This window comes from Zeugodacus cucurbitae, chromosome 6, assembly GCF_028554725.1.
Source record: "Zeugodacus cucurbitae isolate PBARC_wt_2022May chromosome 6, idZeuCucr1.2, whole genome shotgun sequence".
Lineage (NCBI taxonomy): Eukaryota > Metazoa > Arthropoda > Insecta > Diptera > Tephritidae > Zeugodacus > Zeugodacus cucurbitae.
In genome coordinates, this window is record NC_071671.1 from 37,843,853 (window position 1) to 37,868,736 (window position 24,884).

Below are 24,884 nucleotides of genomic sequence, written 5' to 3' on the forward strand. Positions count from 1 at the left end.
AAAAAACAATTGTGTTATAAATCAGGTAAAGTTACACTTTATTTAACAAAGTACGGATCTTTTAATGTACATATACATATATATTATTGTTATACCACTATACACCCACACACTATTCTGCGTACCACTTTGTCCTTTTTGGCACATCTTGCTGTATTTTCTCTTGATACTCTCTGCTACCTCCCACATTAGCTTGACTATCTATCATGCGTTTATACTTCTTCACCAGATGATCTAAATCGTCATGTTCTTCTTTTCTGCCTTGTTTTGGCCTATCAACCGCTTTTCGCTCAGCCAAGTGAATTTGGCGAATTTTTTTGGCTTTCTCTTTGCGTTTGTTTGCTTTTACATTTTTCTTATGATCCTGTGCCTGTTCGGCAATTTTTTTGTTTGATCGTAAACGTATGTTGGAGCCAGGTTTTGCTGCTGTACCCACGAAATCTTCGGTCTCTTCTATTGCTGTATCTTTCTCACTAGTTTTAGATGCAGCTCGCGATTCTTCGAGTTTTTTTATGTGTTTCTTTAGTTTCGCCTTATCATCAGTCTGAGGTATATTTTTGATTTGATTTAGTTTTCCTTTTCTTTTCTGATTACGCATTTCTTTTCGCTTTTCCAATTTCTCTTTGAAAGTAGGATTGTTAAGTTTGGATTTTTCTTTGCGTTTTTCCTTGATTTTCTCAACTGTTCTATCTTCAATACTGAAAGCTACAATTGGCCGCTAGAAAGAACATGTAAACCACATTTAGGTATTGATTTTACATCACAAAACACAAAAGGAAAACTCACATGTTGAGTTCCAAATATTGTGGGATTGTTATTAAGTTTTCTCAATGCTGCTAATGCTTCCTGATGGGTGCTGAAAGACATAAACCCAAAGCCTTTGGATTTTCCATTCGGATGTTCTGGTGTAATTTTATTTTCTCGCATTACTCTGCATTCATGAGTCCTGTAACCTGTATAAGTCATAACCATTTTCTTGAGTTTTTCGTTATCGAAATTCAGTGGCAAATTATGAATTGAAAGGCGATTTCTTGAAACAAATCTGTAAACAAAATTAAATTAGTTTTATATATATTTTACGTCTCTCCCCTCATACCGGTTAAGATTTTTTAAAACTTGAGTTTTTACTTGCTCCAGTTTGTGTCGCTTAGTCATGTCAGATGCAGACACTCCTTCAGCAGACTTACTATTAGCCATAATAAGACCTTCTCTGGCTAAATACAAGTTACGCGAATCTTTTGCGATTTCTTTATTTGATTTCAACTTTTCTTGGTTTTGAACTTCAGTTCTGCTTAACGCTGGATATAATTCAAGGAGCTGATCCATTAAATAGAGTTCACCACCAGATTGTAAACAAAGATCAGCCGATTCTTTATTCTTAAACTTGACAAAGGCTGTACCCTTTGAGTGTCTTGAGATCGGTTCTCTGTTGATAATTGCATAATTAAGTGGTCCGAATTTGCGAAATACTTTACGTACTTCAGTATCCTCTGCATCGAAGTTGACATTTTTCACGAATATCGTGCAACCATTCTGCACATCATTGGATATGTTCTTTTCTTTGTCCACTTTTTTAATTTTCAATTTTAATTTTAACTTCTCATCTGAATCCGAATCTTTGTTATTTCCTATACTATTCCTTTCATCTTCGTTGTCACTTTCCCGAACATTATCATCAACTGATTCCTCTTCCTCGTCATTTTCCGACTTATTTTAATAGACAATAAAAAATGAGAGTGAAAACAAGAGTCTAAAACCATAAACGCATACCTCGTCATTGGTAGAGTCCTCCAATTCGTCTTCGTTTTCTTCTTTGATCTCTATTTTAGGCTTCTTTTCATCAGGTTCTTCCGGGTTTTGCTCCTTCTTTTTATTAGTGTATTCATCTTTACCTAAAGCCCAATCGATGTACAGTGGTCGTCCGAGAAATTTCGTATTATTTCCTTTTAAAATAGCTTTGGAAGCTTGGTTTACGGCACTGTATTGTATAAATGCACATCCCACTAATTTTCCATCCGGCCGCTTAAGAAGATTTAATTCTTCAACATCACCCCACTGACTAAAATGTTTGCGCAAGGCATCTTCTTGCACTTTATAGCTTATATTTCTTGCAATTATTCGAGCTTTCTTCTTCTGTCGCCGTTCTTTATCTTCTTTACGTAGTTGTGTATTGAATGGGTTCCTACGCTTCTTATTTGTTTGAGGAACTTCATTACCCTCTGTAGTTTTCTCATCTTGATTTGCATTAGTTAACTCCATAACTTATTAGAAATTTCACAAATATTGAATGTGAGTTGCTATAAGTGCAGATGAAAACAAACATTTGACAGTAAATAATGTGAGTTGACGCACGTGGGTTGATTTTACTATACATTGCACCATCTGTGGCTTCTGTCCTATAACACTTTATAGTGGTGAGATGAATAACGATACTTGTTTTTGGGCTCCATTAAATATTTAAATATTAAGAAATACTTATAAAATTAATACTTCTGAACTATATTTAAGAGAACATGCACTAACGTTGTGAATTAATTTTTTTACAATTAAATTTATTAGCAACTAATGATATTGCTGTAAAATAACTTTTATACTGATGCAGAGCTTCTAATTTGTAAAAAAAGATAATGTAGCATATATTAGATATTTATTCATACTAGAAGACATGTAATTAAAGTTTTTTAAATTGTTTGCCCCTATTTGCTTAAATTATTCGTTTTTTATTGAAATTAATTCATTTTATGTATCTTTTAAATGGGTATAACAAAAACAACTGTGAAAACTTTTGTGTCAATGGTGTCGCAGGTATGCTTTTCATTTTTAAAAGAAACAAATGCCGAAAATTCGAAATTTTTAGTACGTTGCTGCTTACCAAGCATCAACAAATTCAGGAAATTCAGGATTGAAATCAAATAGGCATACCTCGTAATAAAGTCGATAGCGATAAACACCACTTTTGTGATTAAGGCAGAGATGTTTGTAGACATCAGCCCGCGATTGAGTGTGGTCAATTTTGATTATGACATTTTGGTTGTCATCGCGTAAAACCTGCCTTGTTCTGTCTGCCTTTTGGTAAAAGGAAAAAATTATATTTACAGGAAGTTAATAATGTTTTGTGCATATACACATCTGGGAAGCCTGGGGCGAAAGCCCACACATAATCGTTACATCGCAAGGACAAGAACAGCTGGTGAAAGGAGAACAATAGAACCTAGGTAATCACGCCAATAAATATCACAAAGTGGTAATAACTTCATTACAGCTGGATATTATTGAATTTACTTAATTTGTCTATGCCAATTGCAAGAGCATATATCTGTTATTACAAATAGAAACATAATACACAGAATCATAACATCATAACAGACCTGTCCACTTCAGATAAAAAATTAATTCTGAGAAAGTACATTTCAAGATGATCCATGCAAGATCCTAGTGTTATGAATTTGAATTCCTTTAAAGCTTTATGTCTATATAACAATGTATTACAATAACACCACAATAATTTTAATAATGTTTTATTATAGATCGTACCAACTTGATTTTATGAGAGACTTATCACAGCTGATCAACAAGTCACCTCGTAATATAAGACGGATCATAGAACACAACGCTTGCTCCCGGGCATTCTTCAACCCCCAACGGATAAACGATGTACTATCCAGAACGAAAACCACTATTACCTCAAATGGTATTTATGTTAGTGTGGATGTGGGTTTGCCCATGCGTAAGAGAGCCAAACATTTGATTGACATCACTTTAAGTGCATCTGGACAGGCGAATTCAAAGTTGCTTGCCCCGCTAGTTGGTCAACAAATGTATGAAATTATTGCATATTAAGGAAAACCGTTTAATCACTTGTCATTTTAGAGATTTTGTGCGCCATTTCAAAACTGACCGCTCCGTTGACGCGGAAATGAAGAGAAACCCTACAATATTCTCTAGGCTAAAAACAGCTTTCGGGGGAAATCCACAAAAAATTGATGCGGAAATGTCTCAAGTACAAGCGGAAACTCTAAAAAAGTTGCTTCAAAAAAGCAGCGAACAAGGCCCAAAAAAAAACGAAGTACGAAATAGTGTTTTTTGCATATCTAATTTTTAATTGAATACATTTGCAGGTGGATAACATTAAAATAGCTTTTGCTGAAGGATATTTGGCTGCAACAAATTCCGAGGAGTCACCTAAGTCGGGGAAAACTATGAAATACCTTAAAGTGAGTACGATTAATTTTTGTAAAAACTAAATTCTTTTATTTTTGAAACATTTTTCACAGGTTTTCCAACAACTGCTAGTAATAGTTGTCTTCATTGGAATATTCCTAAGCTTGTTTTCCTCATCAAATGGTTCGATGTTTAGGTATGTTATAAATTAGTGTTCTTCAAATGTGTATTACTTTGTAGAAATTCAATTTTATTGCTTGCATAAATTAATCTGATTTATGTATCTCTCATGTTAATATGAAGTAGAATACAACTGGGTAACCAAGTTGAAGTGGATCCAGAAGAAATCCATGTAACATTTGACGATGTTAAGGGATGTGATGAAGCCAAGCAAGAATTAAAAGAAGTCGTTGAGTTTCTTAAAAGTCCGGAGAAGTTTTCGAATCTTGGCGGTAAATTACCAAAAGGCGTTCTATTGGTGGGACCACCTGGCACTGGCAAAACGCTACTTGCACGTGCAGTTGCTGGCGAGGCAAATGTTCCATTCTTCCATGCAGCTGGGCCTGAATTTGATGAAGTGCTTGTTGGACAGGGTGCACGACGAGTTCGCGATCTATTCAGTAAGTATATTTTCATATGTAAATTTGCATTCACATAAATCAGCAAATATTTCACAAATACTCGTGCTTCAGAAGCGGCAAAGCAACGCGCACCGTGTGTCATCTTTATCGATGAAATCGATTCGGTGGGAGCGAAGCGCACGAACTCAGTTCTACATCCATATGCCAACCAAACCATTAATCAATTATTGGCAGAAATGGATGGTTTCCACCAGAATGCAGGAGTCATCGTACTGGGAGCTACAAATAGGCGAGATGATCTGGACCAAGCCTTATTGCGACCTGGTCGATTTGATGTTGAGGTATGGTGAAATGCTATTTATGATATTGAAGCTGTGAGCAAAATTTGAAACATTTAATCTATCTTTTAGGTTGTGGTATCCACACCAGACTTTACTGGTCGAAAGGAAATACTTTCACTTTACTTAGCAAAGATTCTTCATGACGAGATTGATTTGGACATGTTAGCACGAGGTACCTCTGGTTTCACAGGTGCAGATTTGGAGAACATGATAAACCAAGCAGCTTTGAGGTGAGTTAAAACATGTTGTTTTTACAATTCGACAATATATAACTGTGATATAATAGAGCTGCTATAGATGGTGCTGAAACCGTTACAATGAAACATTTAGAAAGTGCACGCGACAAAGTTCTAATGGGGCCTGAAAGAAAAGCTCGTTTACCCGATGAAGAGGCAAACCTTATCACAGCGTATCATGAAGGTGGTCACGCTATTGTTGCGTATTATACTAAGGTGTGATGAAATTTATATTGATTTTTAACAAAACCCAACGTGTTAACACTTTATTTCATCTAAATAGGAATCACATCCATTGCATAAGGTTACAATAATGCCGCGAGGTCCTTCACTTGGTCACACCGCATACATTCCTGAAAAGGAGCGTTATCATGTGACTAAGGCTCAACTGCTGGCCATGATGGATACTATGATGGGCGGGCGTGCAGCGGAAGAATTAATTTTTGGTGTAGAGAAAATCACATCCGGTGCGAGTAGTGACTTAAAGCAAGCTACTTCCATAGCCACGCATATGGTCAAGGACTGGGGTATGTCGGAGAAGGTGGGGCTTCGTACATTTGACAATGCAAAAGGGCTTATTGCGGCAGAATCTTTGGGCCCTAATACGGTGGAAATTGTTGATGCCGAGATAAAGCGAATTTTAAATGAAAGTTACGAACGCGCCAAGGCAATATTAAGGAAACACACGAAAGAGCATAAAGCTCTAGCCGAGGCGTTGTTAAAGTACGAAACGCTTGACGCGGAAGATATAAAAGCTATAATGAATGATTCGCATTAGCTGGGATGTATTGAATATTAAAGATATTTGGTAAAACTTTTAACAAAAAATGGTAAATAAAGACTTAAGCTTTTAAGCCTGGCGGTAAAAATTTATATATAAGCGCTGTAATATTTTAATATTGGTTAACTTAACTTGAGGCAGTTTAATGTGTAATAGCTCGCCGAAATTAAATTCTTAAAATTAAATAACATACATATAATTTGGATAAATTTGCGTGTGAAATCAATTATCTGTCAGATTTTCTAATGTCTCCTAATGTAATATAGTTATTTCATTTATTTGCGCTAAGGATAGTAGATCCGCCAAATGTCTGTTTCGCTAGAAATCAAGTTGATAAATAATTCACTTACTATTCATAGTCCATTGGAAAACAAGGTCATATAGAAGTATCCAGCCGAGATGATTACAGCTGCTCTATTTATAACTTCAAAATGACGGAGAGTTGTACGTTGATGGTACATGCACCCTGTCAGGTTCTTGAATACCCACAGAGACAATGCAACTCATGCATATTAATTGCAATGAATTTCAGAACAAGCTTAACTTCCGACATGATCGAGAGTGTCCGTTACAAATCTTATTAAACGATAGTTATTCCTAAAATTAATCGACAGAACTGACATTAATACATGCAGCTTCCGTTAACCAATATGGGTATGACCACGAACCAGTGTGATAGATAGAGAAATTTTAATAGATGAAACTTATGTTTTGGATTCAATTTACTTTAATAAGATAATTAAACATTTCAAACTCTTAAAATATTTATAATTTAGGCTTATATATGTACATACATTTTTGCAAATACTTATATATTTGTAACAATAGCTAATTTATTAAGTAGGATATTTAAACACAATGATGAATTCGACAATTTGTTTGTATACACATTGATTAGTTAATTAAAATAAATACAATACTTGTACAATGCTTGCGTAATGAACTTTAAGTTATTGTATCATAATGTTTAAATTTGCTCTTCAATTTTTATATAAATATATGTAATAAGTTAGTATGTATGTATTGCTCTTTAATGCATGCTTTATTCATATGTATGTATGTATACATTTTCGTCACCTTTAGAGAGTCCAAAACAGTTGAATATTTGCATATATAAGGGATACACAGGACATACATACATGTGTATGCTATTAAATATTAAATAAGCTTTTAATTGAAGTTATATATTTATATATATGTATATATAGAATATTGTTGTTTTAGATATTATGTCTTTATTGTATGATATATATGTATATACATGTACATATAGTATATTTATTAACTACATGTGGGTAAGCTGATGTATTTATATATGTATATATGTACATATTTGTTGAAATCATTCTATATCAGAATATTATGTCTGTGAGTGCACAAAATCTAACACAAAATCAGTTTATTGTTATTGCATTAGCATTTATCTATACATTTGAAAGATTTTCTTTACTTCATATTTAGGAGGAAGGGACAGAATAGAAAAACTGACAAAAAGAAAAAGAAAAGTGTGGAAGATTAGAGGAGTTATGCAAATGGTAATATTTGTGTGTATATGCGTTTTAAACACTCTAACCTTATCCGCGTCAGTTCACAAACTTTTCTGTTTTCTTTAGGATTTTAGCATATATTTATGTATATGTATGTATGTATTTATGTTTGTAAGCATCTATGCATATAGTACTGCAATGAACTTATTTTGTAATCACTGGCATCCTTGAAGTGTGAGGTTAACAAACCTTAATAATAACATTAATAAGGAGTCAAATATGCAATGCGTATGTTCTTGTATAGAATTGATTAATCGTCCTCTCAGCTGGTGCACAATGCCACCCAAGAGTATTGCACAGATCTGTCCATTCTTCCCGCTATCTCCATCATTCCACCTCCTACTTATTTAGTTAATCTGCAGGCAATGGATGAAAATGTATAGTCCATTATTTATAAAATATAATTCAATTGTGCATATAGAGTAACTCACATCGAACCATTTCGGATGAAAGGGAGTTGAGTGTGTCTTCCACAGTTGCTTTATGTCGGTCAATTTTGGATGTGTTAATTGGTGAGAAGTTCTCTGAGAGGAAAAGGAAAATTTAACTCATTCGAACTATTTATCCTGTGTATTTCGCTTACCAATATCACCGCTGGAGCTGGAATCTGTAAAACTTGGCGTTCCCTCTGTCCAAGTGGGTGTCGACCCCTCTCCAGAAGCTGGCGGTGTCCACGCCAATCCCCCACGAGATCCATATTGACTACTGGATGATGTATCTACAGCCAAATATGTGTCTAAGTGTATTTCAGAAATGCTAAAATTGTACATAAAATAAATGATGTTGTAAAGGTGCGATTTCGTATGAGCGCTATAAAACTAACCGAACAAATGAAGTGCGAAGGAATATAATGCACATTACTATACGAACCATTAGTTAAATATGAATTTAAATATTTAGTAATGAAATATATTTTGATTTAATTTGATACAGAGGATCGGAGTAGGAAGGATCATCTGTTTGAAAATAAACAGTGACTCGACTAAGTGATTACGATTTTATATAAAATGTGAATATGTACTTATATTTAGAATTCTTTCCTTGAATTTTTTAATTTATTCAATGAATATGTTTATTTAGGTTGTTATTAATAAAAACAACAAACAATATTTGTTTTCACACCATATTTACTGCCACATTACTAATAATATAGAAAAATCACGGTTGATCAATTAGTTGGTCTTTGAACCAAAATAGTTTTATTATTTGGTGTGATCACCTTTGACATCTAAACCAGCTTGGAGCTTTCTGGTTATGCTTTCGACAGGATCTTGGCATAGATCTGGAGCTATGTAGTGCCACGAATCCTTCACAGTGGTCCACGTCTCAACCATTTTTGACCCCACCACTACACCCTCGCAACAAAAGTTTATAAGAGAGTATTACAGTTTTGTTCACATAAACGAGTAAGATATAATGTTATATATGTATATCAAAATGATCAGGATGACGAGTTGAAATCCGAAAACACATAAAGAGTTATAACTAAGCTATAAATTAAGCTATGAAAGTGTTTGGTACGAAGGATCGCACTAGGAAAAGGCATATTTTTATGTAATTTTTTTTAGGAAAGTTGGCGTGATCCCGCCCCCTACAAAGTTTCGCTTATAAGTATACAATGCGCAAACGACTCTGTATATAATTTCGTTTATATTTGATATCAAAATACATACGTACATATGTAAAAAATCATAAATTATTCCATAAAATGCTTTGAAGTATCTAATAAATTAATTATTTTATATACATATGCTAAAATACAATGTAATTATATACTATATACAGAGGTAGTAAATTATTTACACATCGGACGTTTTTTTACAAGTTTCACACAAAAAGCTTTCGCTTGTTGTTGTTGTTGTCGTAGGTTAACAAAATGTTATGTTGTTGTAAGCCATGATCTATTCCCGAGCGAATGAAGTCGGTTTGGCAAGAATAGCTAGAAATAAGTATTTACACAAAAAGTATTTATACACAACTTGAAATGGATTATCCTGTTGTTTTTTAATGATAATTATCAAATTTTAATGTTCAGTATAAATTCCTATTCTAAGACGATAGATTCATAATTGGTTACATTATCATTGGCATCAATAACAGAGTGCTTTATGGTCCGAATTGATTCAACACAATTGGGCGCTAAGTTAACAGTTAATTTAGACCAAATGCCGGTAATTTCCGCGTTTTCGGTTATTATATCAATTGTCCTCTGATATTTAACGAAAGACCAAACATTTTGACTAAAGTTTTGGTCAGGGATGTGCGGAGGTCAACTTCATTTGCTTCATTTAAAACTTTTGTAGGTAAAGATCCTTCATGAAATGAAGGACCGACGGACCACTACAATGGCTTGGTCATGTGAATTCTGATATATCCGGATGATTTAGAAAATTTCCCCAAAAAATCATAATGTCACTCCCGACTCTATTTAGCGTCTAAACTGCAATATTCTTCTTCTCACGTGGTAAATGCATAAAGCGTTTACTAAAGAAGCTCTGGAACTAAAATTATCTGCCCATGACAGGCTTTAGGATGCATTTTAAGGCAAATGAGAGGAATATCGCTTTTTTGGTTTCGGAAATATTGACCACTTTATGCACAGCGTAGGCATTTATGTTAGCTGTTTTCAAGGTCTTGAGCAGTGTAGCATCATTGACTGTTCATGCAATATGCTGATTCGATGGTGCTGCAATATTAGAGGACTAATTGTGGGATTTTGTATGACAGTTCCGACTACTAATATTCTACATTATCTTGGAGTTATCACAGGTTTCTGCTCAGTTCTCTTTAGAGTATCCTTACAATTGTTCGTCTCCTTCTTTTTAATAACATTTTAAATTTTTACTAACTCCGAAGCCGAAACACCAGTCTTAAACTTAGTAACAGTCTCCAATCTAGTTATAATCGATAATTCCTTTGTTTTCGACATTTTATTTAGCAATTTTTATATTTTAAGGCTGAGTTAGGTTGTTATGAATGCAATAGAACCAAATTACTACTCTTGATTTAACCAAATCCAAGGATAAAGGCTAAATCGCCGTGTGTAAATACTTTTGACTACTGCGAGTCTTCAGTTCATTTGCTTATTTCTCCGCCATATTTCTAGCTATTCTTGCCAAACCGACTTCATTCGCTCGGGAATAGATCGGGGCTTACAAAAACATAGCATTTTGTTAACCTACGACAATAACAACAACAAGCGGAAGCTTTTTGTGTGAAACTTGTAAAAAAACGTCCGAAGTGTAAATAATTTTGACTACCTCTGTATATACATATGTATATTTATTTTCTTTGATTATTAAAATTGTCTATAATATACCAAAAGAATAAACGTTCGCGCATAATTTGTAATTGTAAACAAGATCGAAAGAACCATACGCATAATGTTTGTAAATTTGTTTACATGTATATGTGCGTATATATGTGCCTCATTGTTTGTTGTAAAATCTTCGTTACTACGGACAACGAATGGCCGAAAATTGTGATTTTTGTTCTCAAGTCAAAGACTTGTAATCACTGTCGCACGTTCGCAGGGAAGTGTTCCTAAAAGACTTTCGACAACGAGCTGGAGTGCTCATTATGGTGCAGTAAAAGTATTGGCTGAAAATTTTTATGAGATCTGCAATTGAGGAACTATGTGACCAAGACGTAAATTTATAAACTAGAGGTGCTGCACAAAATCTTATTTCTGCTGTGTGCAATTTCTCATTTCTTTGTTTTCTTTTCTTTTGGAATGATGTGCTAAGGGAAGTGAACAATGCTCAGATTGCATTGCAAAGTAAAGGTTTCTGTGTTGATGAAATAAACATAAAACTAGAAGCACTTCGTCTATTCATTGGAGAGAAACGAAAAATCGGAAGAATACAACATTTCGATGGAACGACGAATTCGCCTCAAGAAACACATGCCCGGTGAGTTAGCCACCGATACTGGACTTACACTTAGAGCGGAACTTCAAAAGGACATGTTAGAATGTCTTGACAGATTCAATATTGAACTCGAAACACGAGTAAAGTCCATTAAAGACGTAGCTTCATTCAACCTTTCATAAAGCTCCAACATTAAGTAGGTTGGTATTGAAGGCAAAATCGGATCATTGCCACGCCCACAAAATGGCGAAAACCAATACAATGTCATAACTAAGCCATAAATAAAGTTATGAAAATAAAATTTGGTACAGAGGATCGCATTAAGGACGGCACCGAAGAAAAGTGGGCGTAACCCCGCCCCAAATAGGTTTTTTGTATATATCTTGCAAACTATCTTCTCAACTCAGTGCCTAAGGGTAATTTTTTACCGAAAATATAGGTAAATCTCTCAGATATTTTAATGTAATTCAGAGGGAATTTTTTTCTTAGGACAGTTTCTCTCTGAAACAAAAATGATTAAAATCGGGTCATAACTTCCTAGATCCCATGTACCTAATTATGAGTAATATAAATTTAAGTGAGCGTATAGTATTCGATATATAGTATCTTGGTGGTGAAAACGAATGAAATCGGTTCAGGAATTACCTCAGTCCCCATAGACTATTTATGATTATTTTCGTTATTCAATTGAACTTTATGCCGAAAATAAAGGTCGAAATGTGTTATCTTTATAAAATTACATCAATAAATTGCGAGAGTATAAAATGTTCGGTTGCACCCGAACTTAGCCTTTCCTTACTTGTTATTAATTTTTTTTCATCGGATTACATAATTATACTCCAACTCACTTTTCTCATCACTGTAGGATTTAATATTTTGTGAAATAAAATATAAAGTATTTGTGTAAGTTTCTTCAAGATAATTTTACCGAGTACCGGGATATTGGGTATATCTATGAGAAGATCTCGAAACCAGGGGATAATTACGAATTATTAATAACTAGCAATAGATTTTTTATATACCAACCTTTATTTACCAAATACATACTTAAATTTTAATTAAGGATGATTAACTTTAGTTGATAGCAAAAAAATTCACGAACGAAATGTGAAATATCGTATACGTCAACTAATTGATCAAGTGTTTATTTTGCATATTGTTGGTGTAAGTGGAAATAGAAAAGCAGCTCGTATCTGACATATAAACTAACCAACATGCATAAACGTGATCAATTAGTAGTATATACTATGTATGTACTATATGTAGTTATGTTTAAAATAATATATAAGTATAGTTGTAGTATGGCGTGAATCAGTAATTATGTGAACTTAATTATACTAGTGGAAACAGTAAAATTATGCATGCTAAGGGCAACCAGTGTCAGACAAATGTAATTTTTGTTAAGATTACCTGACGATATCGTCCTTTTGAGAGCCCCGATATGCTGGACCGACATTCATTTTACGCTCGTGAGAATATTGCGATTTCCTACCAAATGATGAACTATTTCTATTCGAACTGTCTTCAGAGATATCATCAAACGCGGGTGGAGGCGTTGAACTGCAAGAAGGTGTTGAGCCTAGCGATACATGAAAACAATGCATTAATCAGTGGACATTAAACTGGATTAGGATATAGGATTCGGCAAAGAGGTACAAAGCAATGAGACTGGAAATGGAAAAGTGTCATGAACAAGCAAATTGTGTAAAAATTTGGTTTGAATATTTTTATCGCAGCTTCGTAGGTGTGTTTATAATCGAGAATCTCCACTGATCTTCTTTGCATCGTACTTTTTAATGACCACATTTTCTGTCCATCTTTTGTTTGACAAGCACTTCTTGTTTTTCTTCTGTAGTTTGTATTTTGGTTGGAATAGCGGGTGGTGGGCGTGATTTACGTGACTTAAACTTTGATTCTATTTCATTCTTAACTTCTACAAATGCATTCATAGACTGCAGTAGATTTTCGTCCTGTTCAATCTCGAACCGTTCGTCACGGAGAGCCATATCGGCGTATTGAAACATTTGCCGGTGCCTGTTGCTTTTTTGTTGAGATTTGCGATAACTTTTCGGACTTTCCGAGGTACGAGGGAATGGAATTTCTGGCGGATCTGGTTCAATCGGTGGAAAGTTGTAAACAATCGAACCAATTGACGGGCGTCCCGATCGCGACATAATACTGTTTTGTCGTTGAAGCATGTCGACGCGATGCAGTAAATTATACCGATATGACCTTTGCGAACGTACCTCCGAACGAGCAGTGGAGTATGTCGATTTTATGGACTCGCTAGGTGCGATTGAGTGACACACTTTACGGTTTTTCGTTAGTGAATTCACAGATTCGGGACTTAGTGGTCGCGATGGCTTGCGATTCGTCGCCAATGCTTTCAATTTGGGAGGAGGTGGTATAGGTGGCGGCAAATCAATATCGAACAAATCGTGCAACTCCAACCAATCTTGGACATTACTCGGCGAACGACGTTCACCGAATCGTGGCAGTGGTTTCTCTATAACTTGTAAGGTGTTGTTTGTTTTAGGTTCTTTTTGTTCCTTTATTTTTACAGTTTTAAATATCGACTCTATTGTTGGTGGGGAGCTCTTGCCGGAATGATTTAGTATGTTTGTTTCTTTGTTATTCTTTTTGTTGTTGCTGCCGTGGGAATATATACCTGTATGGGAAATAGCGCGGCCGACTTCGTTATGACCATCACTCTTCTTCCGGCGAGGTGAACCTCTGGGTGGCACAGGTGGAGGGACCTTTGACTTTGACGCACCGCCGCCCGCATGATGAATAGATAATCGCGGACCAACCATTGGCGCTGCGGTGGTTGTGGAAGCGGGCGATGTAGTCGATGTGGGTACATCAGTACCAGAAGACTTCAGTCCAACTGACGGCTTACTGGATTGTGTGTGCGACTTGGTGCCGGAAGTGTGTGATGGATACGCTGGCCGATGCTCAACGGCGCCTTCCGCTATGTGGAAATGTTCAAAGATATAAGTTTTAACAATTGTACATACATAACAAAGCACATAAATATTTTCACTCTGGATTTACTTACAGCGATTTTCATTCTCACTTTCAATAGAACGCTGTATTGCTTTCGATAAACTTTTCCTCTTTGAAGGAGAGTGCTTGAGTGCTGGGGATTCAATTAAAGACATTACTTATGTGAATTGTTTATATTTTTAAGTTAACGGACTCAAAGTACTTACCGATATAACTGGTTACCAATGTACGAAATTTTCTATGATTTCCTTTAATTTCCGGTAAATCCACTTTGATTGCAAGAAAATATTAGCAATTTTATTTATATATGCACATAATTCAACGAATTTTTTCAAAAGCAACTTACACGACGGTATTTTTCGAAATACGGTTTTGGCCATGAAATTTTGGAATCTTAGAGCATAAAATGATGGCCGGCACACTGATACAGTGTCCTGAAAATATAAAAGAGGATTTTAAATTATGTACATATATGGGAAACAATATTTAAAGGATTCTAATCTTGGTCTTTGAAGTACAGCTTTAGTATGGAATTCTTCTTGAATTGCATAATCTAATAATTCAACTCAAATTTTCAAAATAAAGAAAAATAAAAAGCATGAGAGAAGTGAATAATATACTTCAGTTCGGGTCCATATCCAGTGACTCCATCGTATAATCGGATACCCTTTTATAAAAATAATTGTGCCATATATTTTTTAGAAATCAACTATATTAAATTATTATTATTTTTTTTTTTTGCATTTAAACATAGTTCAAGGTCTTATCTAACTGATAAATAAACAAAATTTTAAATTTCAATTTATTATTATAAATTTGTTGTGAAATTCTAAAAAAGTAAATTTTTTTAGATCAACGAAAATTGGACAGTAAAACCTTAGGAGGATGGGATCATGTGTAGAAGTTCACGCAAGTGAGGAAAGTTTTTGATTGTCATTCACTTGGGAGTGGCCAGAAACGATTCTTCTCCACATGGTTCGAGCAGCTCACGACTTCCGGTTTTAGACCAAGTATCCTCTGGGTAGCCAACAGACATCCGTTTGAAGGCGAACTAAAGTGAGAAGGCGAAGCCCGCTTATGCGGTTGTGCGTAGGGCTTGGGACCCACCACATAAAAACGAAGTACCAATGAAAAATCTACGAAAGCCTCGGATGAGACACCCCCCTTTTGATGACGACCCCTGCAAACGTTTTAAGGATTATGATATAAGGGCATGCACCTGGAATGTCCGGACCCTTATTGGGAAGGTGCCTCTGCCCAGCTGGTTGATGTCCTCGAATTTGGTGTTGGATTTGTGGTGGGAGAGAGACTCCGTCGCAGAGTCTTGGCATTCACCCCGGTGGATGAACGTCTTGCCACAATCCGCATCAAAGCGAGGTTCTTCAACATATCGCTGATTTGCGCCCACGCCCCAACGGAAGAGAAGGACGATGTGACCAAAGATGCTTTCTATGAGCGCCTAGAACGCACCTATGAGCGCTGCCCCCGCCACGATGTAAAAGTCGTGCTTGGCGATTTTAACGCCAGGGTGGGTAAAGAAGGTGTCTTTGGCACAACAGTCGGAAAATTCAGCCTCCATGACGAAACATCGCCAAACGGCCTGAGGCTGATCGACTTCGCTGGGACCCGAAATATGGTCGTCTGTAGTACCAGATTCCAGCATAAGAAAATACATCAAGTTACTTGGCTGTCTCCTGATCGAAACACGCGGAACCAAATCGATCACGTTGTGATAGACGGAAGACATGTCTCCTGTGTTTTAGACGTGCGTACGCTCCGAGGACCAAATATAGACTCGGACCATTATCTGGTCGCAGCGAAGATACGCACCCGCCTCTGTGCAGCAAAGAATGCCCGTCAACAAACACAAGAAAGGTTCGATGTCGAAAAGCTGCAATCGCAACAGACAGCCACGAAATACTCTACTCGACTTGCACTCCTGCTCTCTGAGAGCACTCATCAGCATCTCGGTATAAGGGAACTGTGGAACGGCATCTCAAACTCACTGCGTACCGCTGCAGCCGAAACAATTGGTTTTCGGCAACGACAAAAAACAAGCTGGTACGATGAGGAGTGCCGTCTCGCAGCGGAGAGAAAACAGACTGCCCACCTCGCAACGTTGCAAACGACCACAACACGTGCGGGATGGGATAGATACCGAGAGCTGAAGAGGGAAGCGAGACAAGGCAGGGCATACTGGGATTATGGAGGGAACACTACTCCGACCTGCTGAATGGCAGTGAGAGTACAACACCAGGAGATGGCGAACCCGATCCCCCAATCGATGACGATGGAACAGATGTTCCATTACCCGACCATGAAGAAATTCGAATAGCAGTTACCCGCTTGAATATGGTCGGAAGAAAGCATGCCTGACGATTGGAATCTCAGTGTACTCTGCCCAATACACAAAAAGGGAGACCCCACAATTTGCGTCAATTAACGTGGGATAAACCTCCTCAACATCACGTATAAAGTTCTGTCAAGCGTGCTGTGTGAAAGACTAAAGCTCACCGTCAACAAACTGATTGGACCTTATCTTGGAGAAGACCCGTGAAAAGAGGATCGACACACACCACCTTTTTGTCGATTTTAAAGCTGCTTTTGACAGCACGAAAAGGAGTTGCCTTTACGCCGCGATGTCTGAATTTGGTATCCCCGCAAAACTAATACGCTGTGTAAATTGACGTTGAGCAACACCAAAAGCTCCGTCATGATTGGGAAGGACCTCTCCGAGCCGTTCGATACCAAACGAGGTTTCAGACAAGGTGACTCACTATCGTGCGACTTCTTTAACCTGATGCTGGAAAAAATTATAAGAGCTGCAGAGCTAAACCGAGAAGGTACAATCTTCTACAAGAGTGTACAGCTCCTGGCGTACGCCGATGATATTGATATCATCGGAAGCAACAACCGCGCCGTTTGTTCTGCCTTTTTCCGCATGGATAAGGAGGCGAAGCGAATGGGTCTGGAGGTGAATGAGGACAAGACGAAATATCTCCTGTCATCAAACAAACAGTCGGCGCATTCGCGTCTTGGCTCCCACGTCTTTGTTGACAGTCATAACTTCGAGGTCGTAGATAATTTCGTATACCTGGGAACCAGCATCAACAACACGAACAATGTCAGCCTCGAAATCCAGCGCAGAATAACTCTTGCCAACAGGTGCTACTTTGGACTGAGTAGGCAATTGAACAGTAAAGTCCTCTCTCGACGAACCAAAATCAAGCTCTACAAGTCGCTTATTATTCCCGTCCTGCTTTACGGTGCAGAAGCTTGGACGATGTCAACATCAGATGAGACGATACTAGGAGTTTTCGAGAGGAAAATTTTGCGCAAGATTTATGGTCCTCAGAACATTGGCAACGGCGAATACCGCAGACGATGGAACGATGAGCTGTACGAGTTATACGACGACATTGACATAGTTCAGCGAATAAAAAGACAGCGGCTACGCTGGCTAGGTCATGTTGTCCGAATGGACGAAAACACTCCAGCCCTGAAAGTGTTCGATGCAGTACCCGCCGGAGGAAGCCGAGGAAGGGGAAGGCCTCCACTCCGTTGGAGGGACCAGGTGGAGAGCGACCTGGTTACACTTGGGATCTCCAACTGGCGCCGAACTGCGAAGGAGAGAGACAGGTGGCGCACTATCGTCGATTCGGCTATAACCGGCTAAACGGTTGCAACGCCAATCACATACATATTAAATTATTTTTTTTTTTTTTTGCATTTAAACATAGTTCAAGGTTTTATCTAACTAATAAATAAACAAAATTTTAAATTTCAATTTATTATTATAAATTTGTTGTGAAATTCTAAAAAAGTAAATTTTTTTAGATCAACGAAAATTGGACAGTAAAACCTTTTTCAGCTGTTTTATATTTTATGTTTGGTTTTGTAGACTATCCTGACCAACTCTTTCCAGAGATATACAATTAAATTGAGGTCGGGGCTCTGTGTAGCTGGTTCACGTAGTTTTGAGCAGTTGTGAATCAACCAAAACTTTGCTATGACTGAAATATACTTCTAATCATTGTCCTGGTGGAAAGCCAAATTCCTGGCAATCCCCAATTCCACCGTAGTATGCTTAATATTTTGCTTTAAAATATTAAGGTAGATAATGTTATCGTTTTTATCATTGATAAAATGCAAATTGCCTACTCCTGCTCTTGACATACAGCCCCAAACCATGGTTGAATCGCCTTAATATTTTTCGGAGTAAATTCAGTCTTTGGTTTATGCCACACAAATATTTGTTTATCCGATATGTGCAAATTAAATAGGATTTTATGAGAGAACAAAGCCTAAAAGGAATGTAAAATACAATAAAAAAGTGTTTTATTTACTTATACCCTTGAATTACTTGATTCTAAAAATCTGGTGTTTTCACTAAGCAAATCATACTCCACAGTTTTTATTTTTAGGGCTTATAAATGACTTTTTCCTGGCTACTCTTCGATTTTACATATATTTATGCAAAGTATGTGAATGGTATTTAAGCATACATCCATTTCAGTGCGACTAGATAAGGATATAATTAGTTCTTTTGCACTTTTAAAGGAATCTAGACTCACTTCTCATAACACCGATCGCTCATTTAAAGTAGCGCCTTGCCCTTTTCGACTCTTGTTTTCTAGTCTAATCTCTAAATAATGTCGTGGACAGTCAATTTACTTATTTTGTTCTAATTCAACGATTTCTTGGACAATTTTGTCTTCCAAATACAAAATCACTACTCGTTGTCTCGAGTTAACCGTAGTTTGCATCCGTTTATACCAATTTTAATATATTTTTTTTATATTTATTAGTGCAATGCTTGCAACAACTGATATTTACATACAAAGTTCAATCCCGGGATAAATTAATTCAATAAAAGGAACTTTTCTATTGTTCTTTTGTGTTGTCCGATAGAGCTCAACAAAATTTACTTATTTTAGTATTTCACAAAAAATTTATACTCATAAAATAAAATTTAAAATATTGTTTATTTATCAGCTAGATAAAACCTTGAACTATGTTTAAATGCAAAAAAATGATATAGTTGATTTCTAAGAAATTATACGGCACAATTAGTCTCATAAAATGGTGCCCGATTATACGATGGAGTCACTGTATACCGAGTTGTTTTATGTCCATCCTGTTCAAGGAGAATTAATTTTATTTCCTGAATTCCAAATAATCATTATCAAAAGGCTTAATGAGATTTTACAATCGCTATATAAACTTATTTGTATCGTAAAAACGCTATGCCAAATGAAATTTGTGCTTTAAAACTCTTACCCCATCATGTATGATGCTCTTGAAGGTATGCTCAAGCTTCTTTTTTAATCTGTAAGACTGCAATATATCAATTATACCGATGAAGAGTAGGAGGCGTTCACCCTTTTCACTTCTGGCAGGAATGCCACCGGGTCTAATAAATGAGAAAAGCAGGAATTTAGTCAGCGCAATTGAAAACAATACATCATACTAACGGAACATCCTCCTCGTCGTCAATGGGCTCGCTCTCGGCTTGAATGCTTTCCATGGCTGTAGAATGCGCCACTAAACGTTGTCGATTTGTTGATCTAAAATATATATATATATATTATATATACCATAATTTCTTTACGCCAACGTTTTTATTAAATCCTTAAATAAATATTTTTAATATTATTTTTTAATAAACCCCAACTGTTTTTTTCAAAACCAATAATCGGAAAATTTCTAATCAAAGCTATTGTAAACCTTAGAATACTTTATACTATAGAATACTTATCATCGAGCTTTTTCTAATCCTATGAAATATAAAGATTTGTATGTATGTTTGTAACGAATAAACTCAAAAACAACTGTGCCGATTTCAAAAATTCGTTCACCATTGGAAATCTACATTCACCCTGAGTAACATAGGCTACATTTATTGCTAGAAAATATTAGGGATCCTTATTAAAACTAAACTAACGATATCTAAGGAGTAAAAAAAGTGCCCTAAAACGTCTTTCGTCGCTTGCGCTGCGAAAACTATTGATGTTAGAACCAAAGTATGTCCTCAATATTAAATAAATAAATTAAATACCACCGCTATAAAAGCTCCTTTATTTATACTTCGGTATTAATCCATTCGAAATATATCACGAGTTTAAAAATGTAAGTTATTTGAAAATTGTCACGTGATCGCCTCTCACACCCGCCTACCTACATATGGTTAGAGTTTTTGATTTGAATCTTACTGCGCTAAATTACAATTAACCCAAAAAACATGAAAACATCGGACGCTTGGATTACCCGACGGGATTATCGGACTGTTGCCACTCTGAATATTTTATGGATATTGAAAATGATCTGTCACTAAAAATGATCGGAACTAATATTCAGTTCTTTTCAGAACTTAATTCATCTTATTTTAATGTTTTCAGTAAATAATATATTGTAACTTTGAACTATCCGAACAGCGGAGCGACTATTTCTTATTTATGTTACATTTTTATAGCTATTAAATAAATAATTTACAAGCACATGCGCGAGAATCGATTATCGACCGATCGCAGCTGATTGCTGAACAAAATTTCAGAACCGTCTAAGTACGCGCTAGAGATTCGAGTACGGCTTGAAGAAAAAATATTAGAAATATACAAGCTCGCACTAGGGAGTCGAACTCAGAGCGTTCCCAACGCCTACAAAATGAGAGAGAAAGACAACGGACATCAAAGACATGATGTTCCAATTCCCCACGCAAGAAACGAGAAAAAACATACATATATACGGGAGAGTGTGTATGTGTGTGTAGAAACTCATAACTTTTGAAATGTTTGTTTAAACCCGTGCGAAGCCGAAACGGGCAGCTAGTATTAGTATAAAATAGAGAATTATGATGATATTTGGGTAGGAAGAAATATCAAACATTGAGGTTAGGAAAAGATTTTTCTGATTTTTTACTTAGTGGTCGTATTTTATACACAAACAAGAAGAAAAAGAACTTGTTTTCGCAAGACAAACCCCTGTATTTCTGTTATGAAATAGGCATTTTAAATTCGTTAGCGCCTTATTCAATAAAATCTCAATATCATATATTTTTCTAAATTATAGATTAATAGAATGTGTAAAGGGTTTTGGATCAACTTACTTATTCCGATTCATGCCCACTGATGAATTTCTATCGCGACCTTCTGATCCCCCAGCAGCTCCATCGCCATCAACCTCATCAACATCGGAATCCTCGGCTAGCGGTGCTTTTGTTCTTTTACTTTCGCTTTTCTTTTCTTTACTCGCCAGATCCAAATTATGTACCCCAACTAAAAGCGAGTAATCCATAATCTTGAATGATTCCAACACCGTGCAGTCGCGTTGAATTGTCTTAATAAGTGCGCTATATGTTTCAGCTTCCAGAAACAAACCATTTGGATGTTGTTCCATAAAGTCGAGATCCTTATAGGTTGGTGATTTTTTCGAACGTTCCGCTTTTGAAGCTTTTCTCTTGAACGTCGATCCCTTTAAATCATATTTCAAATGCATTTTAACTGATGAGGGCAAGAGATTGTTCATAACAACCAATCGAATGTTTTTACTAGTACTCGTTTGTAGGCAGTATAGACCAAAGAATTTTGGCAACAACGTACGCGGATTTTGATTCAAGTTCATGTAGTAGCTTTTATGTAAATATGGATAAGTTATAGTGTTAAGTTCTTTGCTTATATAATAGTGGTTTTACCCAGGCAAAAGTTTTTGCAAAAACTCTCCTTCTTTGTGTTGCACAGTTTTAATTATGAACTCATCGTCAGCCGTCAAATAAAATATCGAACCAGAAGCACCCGGATTGGATAACTCTCTCAACGGTGCTGAGCACATGGACATCTAGATTTTAAGAGGACATGTGATATATTATTATTAATAGACTAATGCTTTAGGGTAATATTCTATCATATCACAGGCATTGCAAATATTTGAAAAAATTTTGTTAAAAAAAATGCTGTATTCTCACCATAAAATCATCCGGTTGTATTCCAAACAAATCCCTAAAATACCGAAATGCAATAGGCGCATAAATTTTATATCTGAATTCACTGTAGTGGTGGGCTGGTGTAAGACTTGATCCTTCTGGGGGGAAAGTAATACTTTCAATTTCGAAAAAGTCCATCATTAGAAGATCACGTTTCGGTTTAGATGCCAGGCTGCCAACCTGAATAAAAATATTTCATTTTATTAAGTTTACACAAATACTTTGCGTCAGATATTCTCGCCATTTAAACAAGTACTTACCGTGTGTTGTATGCCCAACTGGATGGAGCCCATTATCTGGCTGGTTTGAATTTTTTTATAGGTGATCTCCCCACCTTCTCCAACGCGCCGATGCCCAATCTTGCGCTCCTTGTCCCCTTTGTTTCCATAACGAGATTGGCGGTGCGGATTAATCTAGACCAAGAATATTTCAAAACTATCTTCACTACAATCGATTAGAACACAAAATGTACTTACATCTGAACTTGAAGACTGAAGATTTGGATCTGCGAATATAAATACAGTTTGGTCAAATATTAACACATATTTTTATAAAATTATTATTGTTGCGAACACTACGTACATATTTATGTATTAATGTTTGTATATACATATTTTCAAAGATCTTGGGCGCTTTGTCACTTATAATAGAATTTGCATTTGCAACAATGGATAAGCGATATTTCGCACAAATAGAACTGGGCTTGACCATTTTTTGATTTATTTAAGTTCTTATTTATCGTGTTCACGCGTTTCAAGGTACCAAAAACGCTCATTGATTTTTTGGGTCTTTCCAAGAAAATAAATTTGCCAGTCATACATATTCGTATACGATTTAGCAGACACATAGCTTATAAAATATGTTGATTTCTTTATCTAAATAAATAAAATTAAAATAAATGTTTGCAAATTTTAAATAATTTTGTTTTTAAATCACCAAATTCCTATTATTACAGCTGTATGTAATGTGGCACACACACAAACATAGAAATGCATACATATGTACATTGAAAAGTATTTCGTAAGCGTCCCTTGGGTGCATACGTAAAAGTCGAAACGCTGGAACTTGTAAATTACCATCTTTAATAAAATTTGAATTATCTGCCGTTTTAGTATTGGACGTGCTTGATAGATCCTGATCAATGGAGTTGATAGCATCGCCAGAAGCCATTTGACCGATGTCGTAGGTTGCGTTACTTTCACCAGGCACAAACTGAACGGGTACGAGAAGACGTTCATTTCATATCTTGGCCTTGTGCACTTTGCCAAACCCTTCAGTTTTACCCACAAGTCCTACTAAGTATTTTAACTTTATTGTAGCTCTTGAACTATGTTAGCCCATATGAGTATTTTACTTTTTTCAGTAGAAAGAAAGTCACTTAGAGTTTACAAAAATTTAGTTAACGCATTTACTACAAATTTGCCATCCGTTGGAAACTAAGAAAACTGTCTACTTACATACTTTTAGGCAGAAAGAACTTGCTTCCACAGAAACGGCTGGAAGTATAAAAACACCCCGATTGTTGCTCATGCCGTATGACATCTTAAATTCCTCAACTGAATAACAGGAATGGAGTGTAAAACAGAGTTACCACATCCCCAATATATAATTGGAAAAAATATTTTGGGGTGGTTCGGTTAACTTTAAAGAGTGAGAGCATACATTTCGTTATACTATCTCCTATTTTTGTTGATATTTTTAATTTTTGTGTGTTTTAAACTCACTTTTCAAGTGATGCAATATGTCAAACCTTTGGTCTTTGACAGTTTGTTGTTGCAAGACCAAATGCTGAAGTATGTCTGCTGAATATTAGATTTATATATAGATTGGGTTATTACTAAGAAAAATGTGAAAAACTAATAAAATCGAAAATACAAACTTCGAAATCCAAGCATAAATCCCTAAGGTATGTACATGTGAAAATAAGTTGAATATTAAAAAATATCGAAAAAATCAAAATTATATTAGATATAAATTAAAACAAGTAAGGAAAGGCTAAGTTCGGGTGCAACCGAACATTTTATACTCTCGCAATTTATTGATATAGTTTTATTAAGATGACACACAATTTGTCCCATATATTCGGCATAAAGTCCAATAGAAAAACGAAAATCGTCATATGGACATTTCCGTCCTGTCGAACGTGACAATCGCACACAACTAAACAAAATTATGAACTAAAATGTTTTTAAATTTTGACAATAGGATTTTTTAAAAGGTCTTTATTAGCCCTACATTTAGTGTTAAGGTTGATTTTGTAACGGTTTTCATTTTCAAGATAATTTCAAAAAACCAAGGCATTCGCACGGGACAAAAAATGTAAATCGTTTTTCCAGACAACCATTTAAATGCCGATTTTAGCGAATTGTGAGCCAATATTCAAA

The 24,884-nt window shown here is 35.9% G+C and overlaps 3 protein-coding genes across 5 annotated transcripts; 1 reads left to right on the forward strand and 2 right to left on the reverse strand.

Moving 5' to 3' along the window:
- Nucleotides 1–9: 9 nt before the first annotated feature.
- LOC105218845 (RNA-binding protein 28) lies at nucleotides 10–2,348 on the reverse strand. The gene is made up of 4 exons (XM_011194679.3): nucleotides 1,771–2,348; nucleotides 1,097–1,707; nucleotides 787–1,042; nucleotides 10–718 (listed from the first exon to the last, which is right to left on the reverse strand). The coding sequence occupies exons 1-4, from the start codon at nucleotides 2,257–2,259 to the stop codon at nucleotides 113–115; spliced, it is 1,962 nt and encodes a 653-aa protein (XP_011192981.2). The 5' UTR covers nucleotides 2,260–2,348; the 3' UTR covers nucleotides 10–112.
- A 489-nt stretch (nucleotides 2,349–2,837) lies between these two features.
- On the forward strand, nucleotides 2,838–6,309 carry LOC105218846 (ATP-dependent zinc metalloprotease YME1L). 2 transcript variants are annotated; one of them, XM_011194680.3, is made up of 10 exons: nucleotides 2,838–3,215; nucleotides 3,528–3,818; nucleotides 3,871–4,066; nucleotides 4,119–4,214; nucleotides 4,275–4,357; nucleotides 4,465–4,781; nucleotides 4,854–5,083; nucleotides 5,153–5,313; nucleotides 5,370–5,535; nucleotides 5,603–6,309. In XM_011194680.3, exons 1-10 carry the CDS (start codon nucleotides 3,109–3,111, stop codon nucleotides 6,095–6,097), a joined length of 2,142 nt encoding a protein of 713 aa, XP_011192982.2. In that variant the 5' UTR covers nucleotides 2,838–3,108; the 3' UTR covers nucleotides 6,098–6,309. The 2 variants fall into 2 exon arrangements, with proteins under 2 accessions (XP_011192982.2, XP_011192983.2); XM_011194681.3 differs by having other exon boundaries at nucleotides 4,468–4,781.
- Nucleotides 6,310–6,854: 545 nt separating this feature from the next.
- On the reverse strand, nucleotides 6,855–23,976 carry Pip5k1a_0 (phosphatidylinositol 4-phosphate 5-kinase type-1 alpha). 2 transcript variants are annotated; one of them, XM_029044611.2, is made up of 17 exons: nucleotides 23,855–23,976; nucleotides 23,577–23,795; nucleotides 22,977–23,005; nucleotides 22,761–22,913; nucleotides 22,483–22,680; nucleotides 22,213–22,355; nucleotides 21,628–22,149; nucleotides 19,997–20,089; nucleotides 19,803–19,935; nucleotides 14,869–14,956; nucleotides 14,729–14,791; nucleotides 14,575–14,655; nucleotides 14,185–14,487; nucleotides 12,927–13,095; nucleotides 8,231–8,403; nucleotides 8,079–8,171; nucleotides 6,855–8,003 (listed from the first exon to the last, which is right to left on the reverse strand). In XM_029044611.2, the coding sequence occupies exons 2-17, from the start codon at nucleotides 23,668–23,670 to the stop codon at nucleotides 7,999–8,001; spliced, it is 2,340 nt and encodes a 779-aa protein (XP_028900444.1). In that variant the 5' UTR covers nucleotides 23,671–23,795; nucleotides 23,855–23,976; the 3' UTR covers nucleotides 6,855–7,998. The 2 variants fall into 2 exon arrangements, 1 of the variants encoding a protein (XP_028900444.1); XR_003752909.2 differs by lacking the exon at nucleotides 6,855–8,003 and having other exon boundaries at nucleotides 8,231–8,365; nucleotides 23,577–23,976.
- Between the last annotated feature and the right edge of the window lie 908 nt (nucleotides 23,977–24,884).

Bases quoted from the DNA above. Each gene is read 5' to 3' on its own strand.
- Pip5k1a_0 (XM_029044611.2), bottom strand. From the start codon at position 23,670: ATGGCTTCTGGCGATGCTATCAACTCCATTGATCAGGATCTATCAAGC. The intron at 22,681-22,760 runs GTAAGTACTTGT...ATTTTTATTCAG, and splicing joins AGTTGGGCATACAACACACG to GTTGGCAGCCTGGCATCTAA. The intron at 13,096-14,184 runs GTATATATTCCC...ATGTATCGCTAG, and splicing joins CCGCGCTATTTCCCATACAG to GCTCAACACCTTCTTGCAGT.
- LOC105218845 (XM_011194679.3), bottom strand. From the start codon at position 2,259: ATGGAGTTAACTAATGCAAATCAAGATGAGAAAACTACAGAGGGTAAT. The intron at 1,708-1,770 runs GTATGCGTTTAT...TATTAAAATAAG, and splicing joins AGGACTCTACCAATGACGAG to TCGGAAAATGACGAGGAAGA. The intron at 719-786 runs GTGAGTTTTCCT...TGTTCTTTCTAG, and splicing joins CAATATTTGGAACTCAACAT to CGGCCAATTGTAGCTTTCAG.
- LOC105218846 (XM_011194680.3), top strand. From the start codon at position 3,109: ATGTTTTGTGCATATACACATCTGGGAAGCCTGGGGCGAAAGCCCACA. The intron at 3,216-3,527 runs GTAATCACGCCA...GTTTTATTATAG, and splicing joins AGGAGAACAATAGAACCTAG to ATCGTACCAACTTGATTTTA. The intron at 4,067-4,118 runs GTACGAAATAGT...ATACATTTGCAG, and splicing joins AAGGCCCAAAAAAAAACGAA to GTGGATAACATTAAAATAGC.